The 17,191-nt window shown below is 34.5% G+C and overlaps 1 protein-coding gene across 1 annotated transcript in view; it reads right to left on the reverse strand.

Moving 5' to 3' along the window:
- The window catches only part of LOC121410538 (THO complex subunit 2-like), a gene marked incomplete at its 5' end in the record, with an annotated part of 92,847 nt that overhangs the window by 43,573 nt on the left and 32,083 nt on the right, over positions 1 to 17,191 (reverse strand). The window contains 11 exons of the mRNA XM_041602696.1: positions 58 to 237; positions 3,560 to 3,677; positions 4,353 to 4,449; positions 5,073 to 5,153; positions 7,470 to 7,563; positions 8,086 to 8,272; positions 8,694 to 8,824; positions 9,731 to 9,766; positions 12,751 to 12,943; positions 14,104 to 14,276; positions 15,417 to 15,563. Of these exons, the coding sequence (XP_041458630.1) occupies positions 58 to 237; positions 3,560 to 3,677; positions 4,353 to 4,449; positions 5,073 to 5,153; positions 7,470 to 7,563; positions 8,086 to 8,272; positions 8,694 to 8,824; positions 9,731 to 9,766; positions 12,751 to 12,943; positions 14,104 to 14,276; positions 15,417 to 15,563 (1,437 nt within the window). The remainder of the gene's footprint in view (positions 1 to 57; positions 238 to 3,559; positions 3,678 to 4,352; positions 4,450 to 5,072; positions 5,154 to 7,469; positions 7,564 to 8,085; positions 8,273 to 8,693; positions 8,825 to 9,730; positions 9,767 to 12,750; positions 12,944 to 14,103; positions 14,277 to 15,416; positions 15,564 to 17,191) is intronic.

The raw sequence follows: 17,191 nt of genomic DNA on the forward strand, positions 1-17,191 counted from the left end.
CTTGGGGTAAGAATATGAAGCAAGTAAATGAAATATGTTCACAGTAACCAATCTTACCTGATCATACAACATTCCAACAAGTTTGAGATGAGTTCCTTGTTCATGTTTATAGACAACCCTGTACTTCTCTTGGGCCATTAGCATACACATACTAACAGCCAGGTCATCTTCCAGCAAAGCTTCCTTTAGACGCTGTGATGATCGCTTTGTGTTACGCACCTGGGTAAAGTAACCTCCCTGAGGAACAGGTAGTCGAAGAGACAATTAAAAAAAAACAAATAATAATTATTACAGCGATGACCCATTCAGGCAAATCCAAGAGTTCATTTTAAAGAAAATTAAAATAAATTTGAAGGTTGTGACAGGTTATGATTATATAACATTTCTTTCAAAACATTTCAAAATTGCATTTTCAATGATTGAAAATGTAGCGACACTGTATTAGCCTTGCAGAAGCTTAACCCTAAATAGACTGGGCTATTTCGACGCCTAAAAAGACTGGGGGGGGCTGATTCAGCCCCCCTTATGATCTCGGCCGTTGATCGCGCGATCGCGACGAAAATTGGCACACGCATTACCCATGGCATTATCTACAAAACTATAACATCAAATTCGGCAAAAAATCTCATGTCTCATTAATTATGCTAATTTATGCGTAAAATCATAAGTTTGCTCTAATTAATAAAATAATGCCCCTGAATTGCTAATTTTTGTTTCACCTACTCTAGATAGGCATCTGATCAAATTGATTTTAAAAAAATTTCAAAATCAAATTTATTTTCTTATGTATTCTATTGTTTTCTAAATTTCTTATGTATTTCTTTGTTTTTCGACTTTTTGTTTTTTATTGTTTTTTCAATGGAAATTGTCGGGGACTTTATTTTTACCATAAACAAGATAAAATTAATTGATTTTAAGCAGTAAAAGGAAAAATAATTAAACATTTATGAATTTTGGCTAAGAACACTATTTGCATTGGATTTGTACACAAATTCACGTTTTTGAGTAATTTTGGGTCTGCATGCACTTACGAAATGTTGCGTAATTTTGGAACCGCGTACCCGGGGGTCACAATTTTGGTCTCAAAAGTTGCGCGAGACTTGAAAGTAAAAAGTCAGCGAGCGACGCGGTCAAAAAATTTTGCGCAGCGGATTTATCGCGAAAAATGTCGAGGGGGGGGCTGAATCAGCCCCCCCCAGTCTTTTTAGGGTTAAATATCTAAAATACCCCCGCCGTACACTGTTACCATGGCAACACATGAAAAAGGTATGTCTTCCCTTGTATTACCCCAAGACCAATGCCTGCCTAGATATGACACTTGGTTTAAAACAGATGAAGTAGTTCAACCCACAAGATTTCTGCTTAATTTTCTGACACATATTTTGTTACCATTGCAACCAAATTTCCAACACAGATAAAACATGTGTCTAGAACATCTTCACCTCAAAACTACTGAGAGGCAAATTTCATGAGAATTGGTTGAAAACTGATGAAGAAGTACAAACCGCAATTTTTTTACAGAATTTTCATCACATAATGTGTTGTTACTATTGCAACATGATTTGTGACACACACATATACAGTGCATATAAAAAAAAGTTTACATTTTGAAAAAATCCTGTAAAACTATACATTTGTAATATCCTGAAGATTGTTCCACATTTTAACATTGGTACAGGTCCATTAAAGCAAATGACGATATAACTGTCGAAAAATATTTCCGCTTGAGTGAGCACCACTTACTTTTGAAAAGTTAGTGAAAAATGATTTGCGCAGAAATTTGAAACAGTTATGCGAATAAAAGTTGACCTTAATCATGAAGAACATATGGAATTTAGCTGGTAAAATTGATTTGAAGATATCTTCTACATTGTTTGACTTGTTTCCTTGCCCAAAACACTTCGAAGAGTGCATTTCGCCCCACCCCACTCCCCCACACACCGAGGCCATCGTGACGATATTTGCTTTACACTGAGCTGTGATTTGCATGGAATGGCTTAAGCTTGATTTTCATTTGTTAATCATTGCTAAGCTTGGGAAAAGTGTGGAGAAACAAGTATTAAATGAGGAATGAAATGTAAACCAACTTTCAATGATAAAAAGTTAGTGAAAAAATGCTGGAAATGTCTGATATAAAATTTTTGTTTAGATTCAGTTATGTCCTCAGATCCAGCTGGCACAAATAGGGTAAAGGTTGTGCTTATTAAGTGTTGAAATTTCAATTTGGGTGGCAAAATTGTTACAAAATGCTTGAATTTATCCGTTTTATTCCAATTGACTAAAAGTGCAAGGGAAATGTATGATAAATCTTTCGTAGTGTAAGTTTGATTTCGTCCTTTCCCTTGACACAGCATGAAAACAAGCATTTCTGCGCAAACAGATTTCTGCGAGCTTTACAGAAATGGACAGTGCTCACTCAAGTGTAACATTCTGTCAAAAATTTTACTTTCATTGGATAGATGAGACCCAAACCCAAGATTATATGTGAAAAAATTACCTGCATGTTGTAAATTTTTTAATTCCCAGGGCTTTTTCAAAGTGTAAACTTTTTTTTGATACGCACTGTATTTTTGCTTAATTTTTTGACACATATACATGTATATTGTTACCATTGCAACAAAATTTCCAACACATACAAAACATGTGTCTTGCAGATTTTTCCCTCAAGACCAATGTATGCACCAAATTTCATTGCTTAAAAACTGAGGAAGTGGCTTGGCTGCAAGATTATTTTTGCCATAATATCCGGTTACCATGGCAACACAGTTTTAGACACATACAAAAAATATGTCTTGCACATCTTTGCCCCAACACCACTGTGTGTGCCACGTTTCATGAGAATTGGTTAAAAACTGATGAAGAAAGTTTGACGTGCAAGATTTGCAACGGACCGACAAACCGCCCGTACACTGATTCCTATATTCCCACTTCAAACTTTGTTTGGCAGGGGTATAAGGACCCTCCCTAATCATGTAATAAACCCATTAATTCAGTTTGGTACGGCTTCCTCACAGGAGGCACCTGTGGAATTCCATGGGCTCTGCTAATACTATTAATTTCTCTGGGGCAAGTCAATTATGCTCTTCCCATAATTCCATTTCAAGTCTTGAAAGGTGCCCAAAACTATACATACAATAAAAATCTGAGATTCTCTATTTCACTCTTGGATTATCCATCGCAAAAAAATGTATTAATGCCTACAAGATTTACAGATTTTTGTTTACTGTGCCAGAAAAGGGCAGATCAGATCCCATATGCAGAAATTGATGGGAGTGGTATAATGTTATCTGAGTGTATCTTATATAAATTGATATTTTAGTCAAGAAAAAAAAAGGAAACATTCCTCATGTTCTTGGCAGCTTCCAACTAAATCGTAATGATTCAAGGTAACATGGACAACAGATGGGCATTTCACAGATGTAAAGATATGTGAAATTTTCAACAACTTTTTGGAAAGTTTTTTTTTCTAAACAAGGTCAAACTGTTGGCAGTACACGTTTTGGATTAGCACTAGTTTATCCTATAACATCCAAATTGAATCAAATCATTTCTAACCCACCTCGGCTCTGAGAAGCTCTCCTCCAGCCAGTGCTTCTAACTGGTCAGCGGTCATCTCTTCTGTTACCTCAATTCCAGCCATTTTCAACACCACTTCTCTCAAGATCAAAAGATCAAAACTGTATTTTCAAAAAGAGAACAACAAAGAATATACGGGTGAGCCTGCCTAAGATTATTCTCCTGGGACCTCAGAAATTTCTTCAGATTGGGTGCAAAATGACTACAGATAAATTGCCTAATCTGGAAAAAATTGCTCTTTAGTTATTGGATGGCTCTTAGCTATTGATGGCTGCGATTTGAAGACGAAACTATACAACATGAAAAGGCAAAATCAAGCTAGTGATATAGTAACTGTTTGCTAATGAAGACTCGATACATTGTGATATCAATATTAAGGTATCTATTTCAAGGAGGGCGATCTTCAATCATCAATTCTACTTCTTTCAGATGATAAAAAAAAGATCCTCTTTTATCATTTTTTTTCCTCCACATATGACCTGAAGAGCCTCTCAGTGAAGAATAAGGCTGTTTTTCAGCGGGGTCTAGTCAATACCAGTCATTAATTAATGTTTTTATTATCTAAAATAAATGACTAGTCATGTGATCGCATTCAGCCAATCATTTTTAGGTTCCATATCACCACTTGAAATTTTTTCAAATGCAGTTTAACAAGTATAGCTTGTATAACAGCTTTGTAAAATATCACAAATCTTGAAATATGAGTTATAGACAAAATCTTATTACAACTCAATCTGCTGAAAAAATATAGCTTTACAAAAAAAAAGTTTCAGTACCTTTTGCCAACTTTGAGCTGATTTGCAACAAATTGGAGTAGTCCCGTCAACTCAATGTTGTATTTGCGAAACATGGCCCCACAAAATGATGCCAAACCTAAGTAACAGGAATAAAACACATCTTTTCAATAACCAACAAAACAATTCACAAATACAGTTGGAGAAAAGTCAATTGGTTGTTTTGTAGAATTATTGTCATCATTTCAACTATTGGCACCACCAAATACTTTTGATTTACCACTCCTAAACTAATTTTCTACTACTACTACTACTATTAATACTACTACTACAACAACTATTACTACCACCTAATACTACTACTACTACTACTACTACATGTACTACTGCTAATGCTACTACAACTACTACTACTTCTACTACTACTCTTACTACTACTCTTACTACTTCTACTACTACTACTACTGATACTTCTACTACTACTTATACTAATACTAATCTTATTATTACTCTTTCTACTACTACTACTACTACTACTACTACTACTACTACTACTACTACTACTACTACTACTACTCCTACTACTACCACTACTACTTCTACTACTACTACTCTTTTTATTCTTTTCCTTCCAAATGATTGTTACTCAGCTATTGCTATAGAAAGTTAAATTTGATTTGCTACATTTCAAATTTATCAAATAGGAATTAGTTGATGCTTGCAATTGATTGTAAGTTTCTTGTAACATCTTTTACAACTTACTTTGCATCCAAAGTGAAAGACTGGTCTCATCATGTTTCATGCGTTCCTTCTCTGGGTTTGCTAGAGCTTCTATCACACAATCTGATACAAAATCAAACTTAAGGAATCATAATCACAAAGCAATAAAATTTACCATAAACACAAATTAAATCATTAAACTGGGGTATATTCCTGAACACCTTGCCATTATTACACAATTAAATATAGCAGAATTGTTGTCTTCACATCACTGATACATCTTCTTAAAAAGAAATTACCTTTCTTTCTGAACACTGAATTTCAGATTTTGAATTGATTCAAAGACACCTAGAAAACAGCTTTCAATGGCTGGAGGATCAGCCTCTCTTTTGCCTTGGACATATCTGGTACAACTTTCAGTTCAATTCAATACAACATCACTATTCAATTTGCAACATTGAAATATAAATATTCGTTTTAGACTTACATGTACCATCAGAATAGAAAAAGTAATGGTGGATGTTTCATAAAGCTGTTCGTACATTAAAAAGAGTGCCTGAGAACAACTGGTGATCCTTTCTTGTGGTAATTGACAGTCACCATTAGATGTTCATTGGTGATTATTTACAGTGTAAGAAAGGATCACCAGTTGCTCTTGAAGTCGCTCTTAACTTACAAACAGATATCTACAACGTCCCCCAGGTCTAAAGTTACTCCAATGTCATCAAAGCCATGGCTGTGGATGCACTGAGACTGGTTTCTCTTTGGCCAGGGAAAGTCTGGTGGCCCTGCTAGTTTTTCATTTGTGATTTTATAAAGCGATCAAACTGACAAGAAAAAGGGCAATATGGCATATCAATAGCAAAACGTGATACCAAACATGAAACCAGTAATAAAATGAAAAAACAATCTTTCCAAAATTATCAATCAGCAATATTAACCTTTTACTTGCTGAATGCCGAAATGTGCCCACACTGGTCTTGCTCTACAGCTACTGAGCACTCAAAGCCTGAAATGTAATCCTACCCTATATGTGACCCAGCACCACAAAAAAGTTGCACTGTGTGATTTCAAATGGAGCCAATATAAATAGCATTTTGGTCAGAATGTTCAAATTTCAGATTTCGGTGTTTTCTGAAAGAGTATACTCTCCCTTGTTCACTGTAAAAATTTGTATGTACCAATCAAACCTAAAGTGTAATTATTGAGTGTTTTTATAAGACCTATTTTTGTCCTTTTGAGTAAATTAATATCATTATTTATTTCCACAAAAACCTGAATATTTATCTTTCTTTGAACTCCTATAGATTTAATAACTTCTAACATTAATATATATCATCTTTATTCTCCAAAAAATATGTCACATATATGTGACACTTCTTTAAAAAAAAAACCAATAAATCACAAATTAAATACACAAATAGGGAAGGAAGATGGAGTAAATTGAAACTAAGAAATGCATAGAAATTCTAACAATACTTGTTCAAAATAATGGCCAGGATGAACCTAATTAGTGTGCGAAAATTGGGGACAAGCTGATAATTTCTTCTATCCACATTTAATCTTCCTTTTTTTGACAATACACAATAGCAGAAGAGTAAGTATTCTTCAATAGACTAGTAATTTCTATAGTAATATCTAATCCCTCTTTTCTCAAAAGGAGTGTCCCACAGTAGCGAAAATTCTCCTCTTACTTGTGTGGGTCTCACTCGTGTGTGTTAGGATCAATCCTTGTGCATTAGTTCTATATCATTATGAAGCTTAAAAACTCCTCTTTCAGAAGGGCTTTATATTTATTTCTGGTGACTTTTTTGTGGTGCCTGGTCACATATGTCCAAGTACAACTAATGTACTGGTTACTGCTATTTCAGACTTCAGGGAATATGAGCATGAATCAGAAAAATTGATATTGCTTCAAGCACCTCTGTACTTATAGTAGCTGACCCCGTATTTTATCGAACTCACTATATCACATGCTTATGTATGATTTAATTATCAGTCTTTTCTGTATTATTTACAATATATCTCTTCAATTGTCACATTTGAATTGTATTCAACTGTAATATATGTTTGGTATTAGGTGAACATGTTAATTCATCATTGATTTATGAATAAAATGCAGAAACTCCTTGAAAAAAAATACATTTTAAAACTTAGAATAATTCACTGACCTAAAATGGCATTTGAGATAGACAAATCCATTACCATCATGTAAACATTTGATAAAGCACTTTTGAAATGATGAACAAAACTTCTATTTTTATCAAATTAAAATTCATTTTAGATGACCATTGTCCTTCACTCAGTGATCTGAAATTGTAATCACATACAGTGTAACTGCCTGTACTTAATAAAAATAACAATCATATATGACTTTCATGGAATAGTAACTGATAGTTCTAGGACACAATTGGGGTTTACTGATAATAACAAGGATACAAGCTAGTATATCATATGACAGTGATGTAAGGTATTTCAGAGAATCCACCACAGGAGCAATTAGATTATCATACATCTGAATCTGAGATAATACCTGGTCAAGTGAAATGAGAAACAAAGAGAAATATAAACAAAAAATGGATGCATATGTAGTAGGCAACATCATTCCATGCATTTAAACTAATTTAGAACTCCTATCAATACTTTTCAAAATCATCATCACCATAATTATCTTCATTGTTGCTGTCATCATCATTAAAATATGAACCCCCATTTATTGAACCCCAATTGTCATCATTTATTGCCCCCCCCCCCATTCACCATTGTCACCATTATCACCACCACCATTACCATCATCAACTCTCTCATCATCATCTCCAATCTTATCATCCTCACCATTATCAGCAGCATCCTTCATTATCAACACCATCACTTAATTGTTATTATTATCGCAAATTATTATACCTAGGATTTGAGAAATTCATTCTTGTCAAATTTACTTTTTTTTACTTAAAGCATTTCCCTTTCATATTGTGATTGCTATAACTAATTTCTGCCTTGAACATTTTACATCAAGATCATTTACACAACCAAACTGACATATATTTGTACTTACATAAGAGAAGAGTACCCCGGGATTGGAATGGCTTAGTTTCCCAAGCTGTCTTCCAGAAGGCTTGACATTTTCCTTGGTTAATCTCTTCATGATGTACTTGGCCCTGTCTGTAGTATTAGCTTTGATCCGAATCATTGGGGGATGGATACCATAGCAATGATTTATCCATCGCGCATACAAGCAGTATCTGTACATATTGGGTTGAGAAAACAAAGTGGTTAGGACAAGGATTCAGCAACAACTGTATATATGTTGCCTTGCACTTAGTGTGACTTTTCTTAATGCACCAAATGTTGGGAGTAGTGACAATAGAGAAGAAGGCAAGTGCTGCCCTTTGTGAAACAAAAATTCTGCTCTGAGTATTTTGGCTCGTCTCAAACCAAGAAGATGCATAATATCATGTGCTGTTGACCATTGAAACCAAGGATGCACAAATACATGGATAAGATCGATAAGACTCATTGCCCAGAAGGTATGAAGCGCTGAGGTACTCCAAATGGTAAATGATGAGGGTCAAATGCCTTGCACAGGTCAAATGTAACTGCAAGGGCATATGGTGTGCACTCAATACAAATTCACTCAAGAGCAAACTTTGTGTGTATCTTTACCTTCTATGATACGGCAACATCTTCATTAGAGACCAGACCTCTTCAGAGAGACAAGCATTACATGGCATCATGCTGATAGAGGGTAATATCACTTGCTCAATCACCGATAGCATCTCATGAAAGACAGAATTCTATAATGATAAACAACAATAGGAGAAACAATGTTAAATGTATTGCCCGGAGTTGAAGACAGGGCAATATGATTCGAATCAGGTTAATGACGTTTTCAAAAGGAGACAGTCCATATCATTATTTAAACCTTGAAATTCATGAATGTACAAAAAATCATTGACACATCTGCTAGCAAAACTATATTCATATGAGAAACAATGTCAATGCTAATTGCATTTTTAACCAAAAATCATTAATGTTAAATTATTTTTAGTGTTGCTGGTATTCTGTTTATGATCTCAAATGAGTCCCAAACAAAGTTCATTGAAAAAACAATAAAAAAACAAAAAGGTAAAAAAAAAACAGTGAAATTCATAAGAAATTGGAAAAAATAATACATTAGAAATTAATCTGATATTGCTTTTTTTTCATGTACATTTGTTAGAACAACACAAAGAGTTTCTCTAGCAAAAAAAATAGAACAGTTAGGAGTCCTCCCTCCCCCCTGGCCATATGAACTCACAAAATACCCCGGCCTAGATATGGTTTAATGTCCAATGTAAAAAAAATACATCTAACAATAAACTTTGCAAAACTTTTGAATCATTTTCTTAATCATAGTGCCTTTATCAATAAGTCAGGGTGTCACAGGTTAATATTGCAAATTATGCAAACCTGGAAGTATGCCCTGTTTAATAAGGCAGGCTGTATAGTTTTACTTTTCTAAAAAAAACAAACAGAATATTTCAAACAATATCACACCCTTCTTCTAAAGTCAATTGTGATGCAATATATTGAACAAATCTCTCTAAAAAAACAGATTCATCCTCCCTTTCAAGTCTTCAATTCAGGCTCCCGATATAAAACAATGACAATGACAAAGTTGTATGAATGAGGTGTAGGATTACAAACTCAGTCCGACTCACCAAATCTTCTTTCTTTTCCTCTGTCATTGAGGCTCTCTACAAACACAGAAGAAACAGAGGAATAAACATATAACTAGCACATCAATGATGTGGAGCTCATCCGGCATCTCGCAAAACAATTTAACACAATTCTAATTTCAGCCCAGTTGTCACTGTAGTGAATTGTATTGGTGACATGAATTGAGGATATAGAATTGAAATTGATGAAGAAATGACAAAAGAATCATTTTTTGTGATCTATGAATAAATTTCATATGAATTAAGTATTAATTATTATCTAGTCAAAATTTCTTAACTCTGTGTAGAACCTTGGTGAACCTAATGTAGCTCTCAGATGGAACAAAAATAACCTAAATCAATCAACAAATAAGTAAGCATTTTTTGTGAGTTTTGAAAATATATGAATAAATAGCAGATTCAATGAGTTTCAAAATTCTATGTTTAAATTTTGTATCACCACCTCGAGCTATCATATAAAGCAAACAAAACTGAAATTGATCAACAAATGAAGAAAAAACATTTTGTGATTTATGAATAAATTTTGCATAAATTAGAATAAATAATTTTCCAGACAAAATTTCAAAATTTTGTGTACAAGTTTGGTGAACCTCATGCAGCTCTACCAAATGGAAGAAAAAAAATCAAAATCTGTCAAGAAATAAAGAGGAATTTTCTGTGATTTATGAATACATTTTGCATAAATTAGCATAAATAATTTTCTACTGAAAATTTTCAAAATTCATGCAGGACCTAGCCTGTGGAATTCTCTCCCACACAGTTTGAAAACCCAGACTTCAGCGACCACCTTCAAGGGCAACCTGAAAACTTACCTGTATAAAAGTGTTGTTCAGACACGTATTACATGTATATGTAAATAGTTTTTGTTCTGCTCTGAAGCGCCTTGAGCATCTAATCAAGATGGAAAGTGCGCTATATGAATCTTATGTATCATTATTATTATTATAAAAATTGTTCTAGTCAAAATTTCAAAATTCTGTGTAGAAGATTGGTGAACCTCATGAAGCTCTACCAGATGGAAGAAAAAAATCAAAATCGGTCAACAAATGAAGAAGAAGCATTTTATGTGAATTTTTAAATATATGCATAAATTAATTTCGCATAAATTAGCATAAAAATTGTTCTGGTCAAAATTTCAAAATTTTGTGTAGAAGTTTGGTGAACCTCATGAAGCTCTACCAGATGGAAGCAAAAAGATCAAAATCGGTCAACAAATAAAGAAGTAGCATTTTTTGTGAATTTTGAAAAATGTGCATAAATTAACATATTTAATGAATTTCAAAATTCTGTGTAGAACTTAAGTTTTGAACGCCCCACCTAGTGCTATCATATAAAGCAAACAGAATTGAAATCGGACTTGAAATGGCGAAGTAGTAGCATTTTGAAATTGTGGACCGACGACAGACGACGGACGCCACGCCACGGCATAAGCTCATCTTGCCCTTCGGGCCGGATGAGCTAAAAAAGGATATAACTAAACAGATCATATAAAGAAAGATAGGCTAACTAATAAGGAAAACCCAAAATGCACTAACTCCATCATAGCCTGCAGCAGACTAATACCTATAGTGCTACATGTACAAAGCCAGTGGGAATTCCGCAATTCAGTGGTCACTTGAATGAAATTTTCTTTGATATGGAAAACAAAGTTGGCATATAACCATAGAGGTGGATTAACCCTATAAGGATGTTGGGGAGGGGGTTGAAGCATGATGGTCCCCTCAATTTTATGACTTTTTTCTTTTAAGTTTCCAGCAACTTTTGAGACCAAATTTGCGACATACAGGTACAACATCGCTGCACTATAGGACTTTTTAAGAGACAATGTTATGCCAAAAATGGCTAATTTTTATACTTTCTGTACAAAGTCAATGGCAGATGAAATTGATAAAAGGGTGATTATTTTTCATTCTAATTGGCTAGCTTAATCAATTTAGGGTTCCATTACATTGCTATATGGTATGTAAAGATATCCATTGAATAAAACAATGTAAAACAAAAGTTAACAAAAAACAAAGAAAAATATAAATTTAAAAAACAAAATAGATGGGGAAATAAAATTGGCTTTCACAAATTTTATTTGAGGAAACATTTGAATTATATTACAAAGATGACATCTGAAAAAAAGAAAATTTGAAGCGAAATTGAGTGTTAAATAATGTTTTTCATGAGTAGATTTGCATATTTCATTTATAATGAATAAAAAGTAGTATAAAATGTAATATAATATTTCCAGATTTTTTTTTCATACTGGCTTGTAGTTCATGTGGTAAAGAATGTGCAAGACGAATTTCAATTGCCCCCAAAGGGTGGCTGAGATCAGATGCCCCCCCCCCATCCTTTTAATTTTTCTAGGTTAAAGCTGTGACCATGGCAATGGTCCAATATCAACTATTGTGCTGACTTCAAATATCTGGAAGTTTTATTATTCATTACATTGGAAGCTTAAGACTTTAAGATTGGAGCATTTATAATATCATGTTTATGTACCATCATAAAGGAATATTATTTTTGAGAAATTAAACTGTTGCCATGGCAAGAACCAAAGACATCATTTTGTAACATTCATATTCGTGTTTAGCACCCTCAAAATAGGGGCAATGGAACAAACACAATCATATTCTAAAGAATTGGGAAATAATAAAATTTAAAAATGACTACTAGCTGTGTATATGTCATCGAGCAGGTACAATTGCCCGGTTCGTTAATGGCGGCCAGTTTACATGGCTGGCACAGCGCAGTTGCTTTCAGGCTATTATGACTTAATGCTCAAGCTTTACTTTTATCCACCTCTATGCATATAAACTAATCTCACAATCAAGATTTCTAAAAGAATTGATAATCATTAGCTAATAAATAAAATACGATATAATAGAAAACACTGCACCTCTCTGCTCAGAGCTACCAGCAAGCTAACCAGAGTCTATTGAAATTATGCTCCTTTTGAACAAACAAAATTACCAGTATGTTAAATTGTAATGAAAGGTATTTAAGAAAACTACCTGAGCAAGTAGTGCTTTGCCTAGCCTGACAAGTTTCCAGATGAGGATAGGCTGTAATGATGCATATGGTCCAAGATAGCGACACATCTCAAGGACTCCTTTGATGTCTCCTAGGTTCTGAACAGCCGGCAAGGTGCCATTCTTCGGAGGTGAAGGTATATGATGCCCTTTTGCTCCCTGTGGTTGACAACTCCTTCAACACACAATAGATCATAACAATCATTTTGATTGATTGAATTGTAAGTTTACTTGTCACATTGCCAAATTACATTAGTTTGGTTTTTTTTACTACTATCAATTTGGTCAAGTTTTCTTTCTGTCTAGTCATTACTTCATTCAAAATCAATTAAAGCTGGTAATTAGACCTGGATCCTGTAACACAAAGTTTACTGATGAATCGTGTGCTTGATTTTTTACAATAGAATCGTGCATTAAAGTCAATGCAATCAATTAAAAAAAAAAATTTTAAGTTCTACAATGACTGCTAAGCTTTGTGTTTCGGACCCCAGATGGTAATTTTTTCAATGATTTGAGACTTTAGCATTAACATAAGTTGCTATATTAGCACTCTGGGTTTCAGCTACACATGTAACATTGGCCATATAGAGCAAAGAGGACATTGACCATGTTGGACTTTGTAATATGATCTCAAGAGAAACACATAAAACTCCAGCTTATACAATATAACATCATTAGACCAACTATAAAACAGACAAACTTGCTGTCAACAAAGTGGAATTAAAGAAGTGAGAAACTAAAAAGCCTTTGATCAAAAGTTGTTGTCTGACAAGTTGTCAAACATGAAAACTTTCCTTGATCTTAACTTGCTGAGAGGCATATATCTGACTGCCACTGACAGTAGTAACTGTCTGATAAAAAAATCTAATGAAACAATCTTCAGACCAGTCTGGTAATAGACAAAGTTGGACTGAACCAACGTAATGAATTAATACAAGACAGACCAAAGAGCGATTTGTATATTTGCAATCAACTGAAAGACTAAAGATGTGGAGTGTTGTGGCTCAGTGGATTAGTCTCTGAACTTTGTAACAGAGGGTCGTGGGTTCAAATCCCAGTCATGGCATAAATTCATCTGGCAAGAAATTTGTCTACAAATTATGCTGCACTCAAGCCAGGTGAGGTGAATGGGTACCTGGCAGGAATTTATTCCTTGAAATGCATGTGCGCTGTAATCTTGGTAATTACAGCTGCCTAGCTACAGCTGGGGTAATAATATTCAAGTCCTTTGGAAGCGCATAGAGACATTATTCATAATTGTGATATGAGCTAATGTATACGAGAGGGTTGGCTTTAAAACATATAAAGAATATAAGCATACAAGGCAGGACCTACTTTGTGTACAGAGGTTGAAGTATAGATTCAATGAGGTTGCAGAGAGCCTTGGACACAGTAGGGTTACTCGTAGTGCCATACTCAGGCAGTTTGTCTAATAGTTTCTTGGCATGTACCCAATCTCCTATTAGAATCATGGCTTCACACAATCCAATCTTTTGGTTGTCAATAACCTATAGGACACAAGAAAAAGAAGGTGATAAAAGTTCTGGCAGTCATATTGAATTATTAATGAATGTGTCTAAAAATGATTGTGAGGTAGTTTATAAAGCACAGTGTAAATGATATTTGCCTTTAGTAACTGGAAACATCCAATGACAACATACCGACTCAATTCTGACAAAAACTTACATCTACAATATACACAGATACGCATGCATGGGACCAGGTATAAATAAATGGCTGAAGAGTAGATGTTTGCAGTGAACCATTTTCCTCTGGATATCATGCTATAGATTTTGAAAGTTCATAATCATAACTTCCATGTCTATAGCAATTTTCCTTCAAGGTATGTTTATCATCCACTTTACAAGTTAACTTAATAATAATTCTGAAGGAAATGGGTACATTCACCTTACTGTATTACGCAATCAGTTTCATACAAATCTATCTTCGAAAGTCAAAATCTTAACCTGCAATAAAGTTTTATTAATACGTAACAATAAAGCCAAGTCTACTGGCCTGAAATCCAAACCAAATGACCACTGATATTTTTATTATGCCCAAGTTGCATGAAACAGGAGCTTGTACTTTTTTAATCATGATGACGTTTAAAACATGTTTGTGTATTAAAATGAAGCCTTGTTGAAAAAAACACACTCTTGCTTCTACTATTCAGGCAAAACAAAAATTTGTATAAAATACTAACATTACGTAGTCCAAACCAGAACAGCCTTGGTGACAATGACATTTGCTCCGGTCTAATTATCTCTGAAGGTAGAGGTTTAAAGAGTGTTTGGTTCAGAATAATATAGAAATAGGGATTAAGTTTTAGTTAGTTTTGTAGGTTAGGAGCAAGTGTCATGGAAACAGTGCATTTGCTGTTCAATCATACAGTATAGATAATACAGTCATCTACTGTTATATATATGTATTGGGATCAGGGGTACTACAGTCACACTTAGTAAAGATATCTGACTCTCCCTGCAAGAAGATTGTTATCAATGCAACTTTGTCTCTGAGAGCAGGAAGGTCTTAAGGACCAAAAAAATGGAAGATGGAGATTTCACCTTACCTAGACAGCTCACACACTTCAGTGTCATCATCCTGATTTTTAAAGCGTTTCAGAGAGAAACTAGAAAAAAAAATCAAACCTGTTCATCTTTCTCCTTCTCTTTCTCCTTGTCATCTTTGTCATCCTTGTCAGCAAGAACAGCCATGCTCATCTTCCTAGCATACTGCCTTGCATCAATAATCTCCTGCTTGTGGGCCTTGAAGATATCCACATCAGTCGGAGCAAGCTTGAAGTCAGATTATAGGAACAGATGTAAATGATCAATCAATTAATCATTATTTTTTGCAATAAAGCTGTATACTATCTATACTGTTAAAGGTTAGTCCACCCCAGAAAAAAAATTGGTTTGAATAAATAGAGAAAAATCCAACAAGCATAATGCTGAAAATTTCAACAAAATTAGATGTAGAATAAGAAATTACATTTTAAAGTTTCGCTTATTTTTCACAAAAAGTTATATGCACAACTCGTGACATGCAAATGAGAAAGTAGATGAGGTCCCTCACTCACTATTTCTTTCATTTTTTTTCAATTATACAACATTTCATTTTTTACAAATATGACAAAAAGGACCAACTTGACTGAACCACAAAAAGTTTAAACAATGGTAATTCCACGTATTCAGAGGAAAATAAAACTTCTTTCATACTGCCATGAGGAGAAAATCAGAATATTTCATATTTCTATCACAAAATACAAAAGATATAGTGAGTGGATGATGTTATCAGTCCCCTCATTTGCACACAGACAATTTTTTTTTCCAACTACGCGAAACTTAGAAATGCCATACATGTAAGTTTCTTATTTTACATCCGATTTTGATGAAATTTTCATTGTTTGCATGTTTGATTTTTCTCTTTTTATTTCAATCAACTTGTCCTTTAATGAAACAGCCATGCTGCATTGTTAAGGTGAACACTATACTTTTTAAATCTATGTAGCCAATATTTTTGACAATAACTATTCAAATGCTTAAAGACTATACCACAAAATTTCATAGTTTTTTGCTTTCTAGTCTTGCAAAATTTTTAAGACTTAGATTCGCAACTTCCAGGTATGTGGTTCTGATTTATGCTACAATTTGTAATTCCATGTCAGAATAGCACTAAGAAACATGATTTCAAAAGTCAAAGAACATGCAATCTTGTGCTTGCAAGACAATTACTGGTAAAATGCACAGACAGAATCAACTAAAGACAGACACTTAACCCTAAAAAAGACTGGGGGGCTGATTCAGCCCCACCCTCGACATTTTTCGCGATAAATCCGCTGCGCAAAATTTTTTGACCGCGTCGCTCGCGGACTTTTTACTTTCAAGTCTTGCGCAACTTTTGAGACCAAAATTGTGACCCCCGGGTATCCAGTTCCGAAATTACGCAATATTTTGTAAGTGCATGTGATGTAGACCCAAAATTACTCAAAAACATGAATTTGTGTACAAATCCAATACAAATACCGTAAGTAACGGTGTATTAACCGCACCTTTTTCTCGGCGGGATAGAAGCAAAAGTCGGGGGTGCGGTTTATACACGGTGACGGGTCTGAGCCAGCCCGCCGTAACCCCTACCGTCCATGTACGATGTCTGCCAGTTCACAACACATCGAGTGGCCAGGCGTAGCCGCCCAGGCAATGTCGTTTAGAGGGGTATGAGCCACGGGTAATGGGAAGCGATTATTACGATCTTAATTAAATATTGTCCATAACAAACGCACCCACCTTCATGACACTAATTTTGACTTTATTCTCGATTCAAAGTAGTGAAGTTCCCTGGCTAAGTTAAAAGAGACACCAAGCATACTCAGTAATATTTTGTCACTGCTGAGCGAGAGTTGAGTGAGCTTAGAGATTGCGTT

The sequence above is a fragment of the Lytechinus variegatus genome, chromosome 1 (assembly GCF_018143015.1).
Source record: "Lytechinus variegatus isolate NC3 chromosome 1, Lvar_3.0, whole genome shotgun sequence".
Classification (NCBI taxonomy): Eukaryota; Metazoa; Echinodermata; class Echinoidea; order Temnopleuroida; family Toxopneustidae; genus Lytechinus; species Lytechinus variegatus.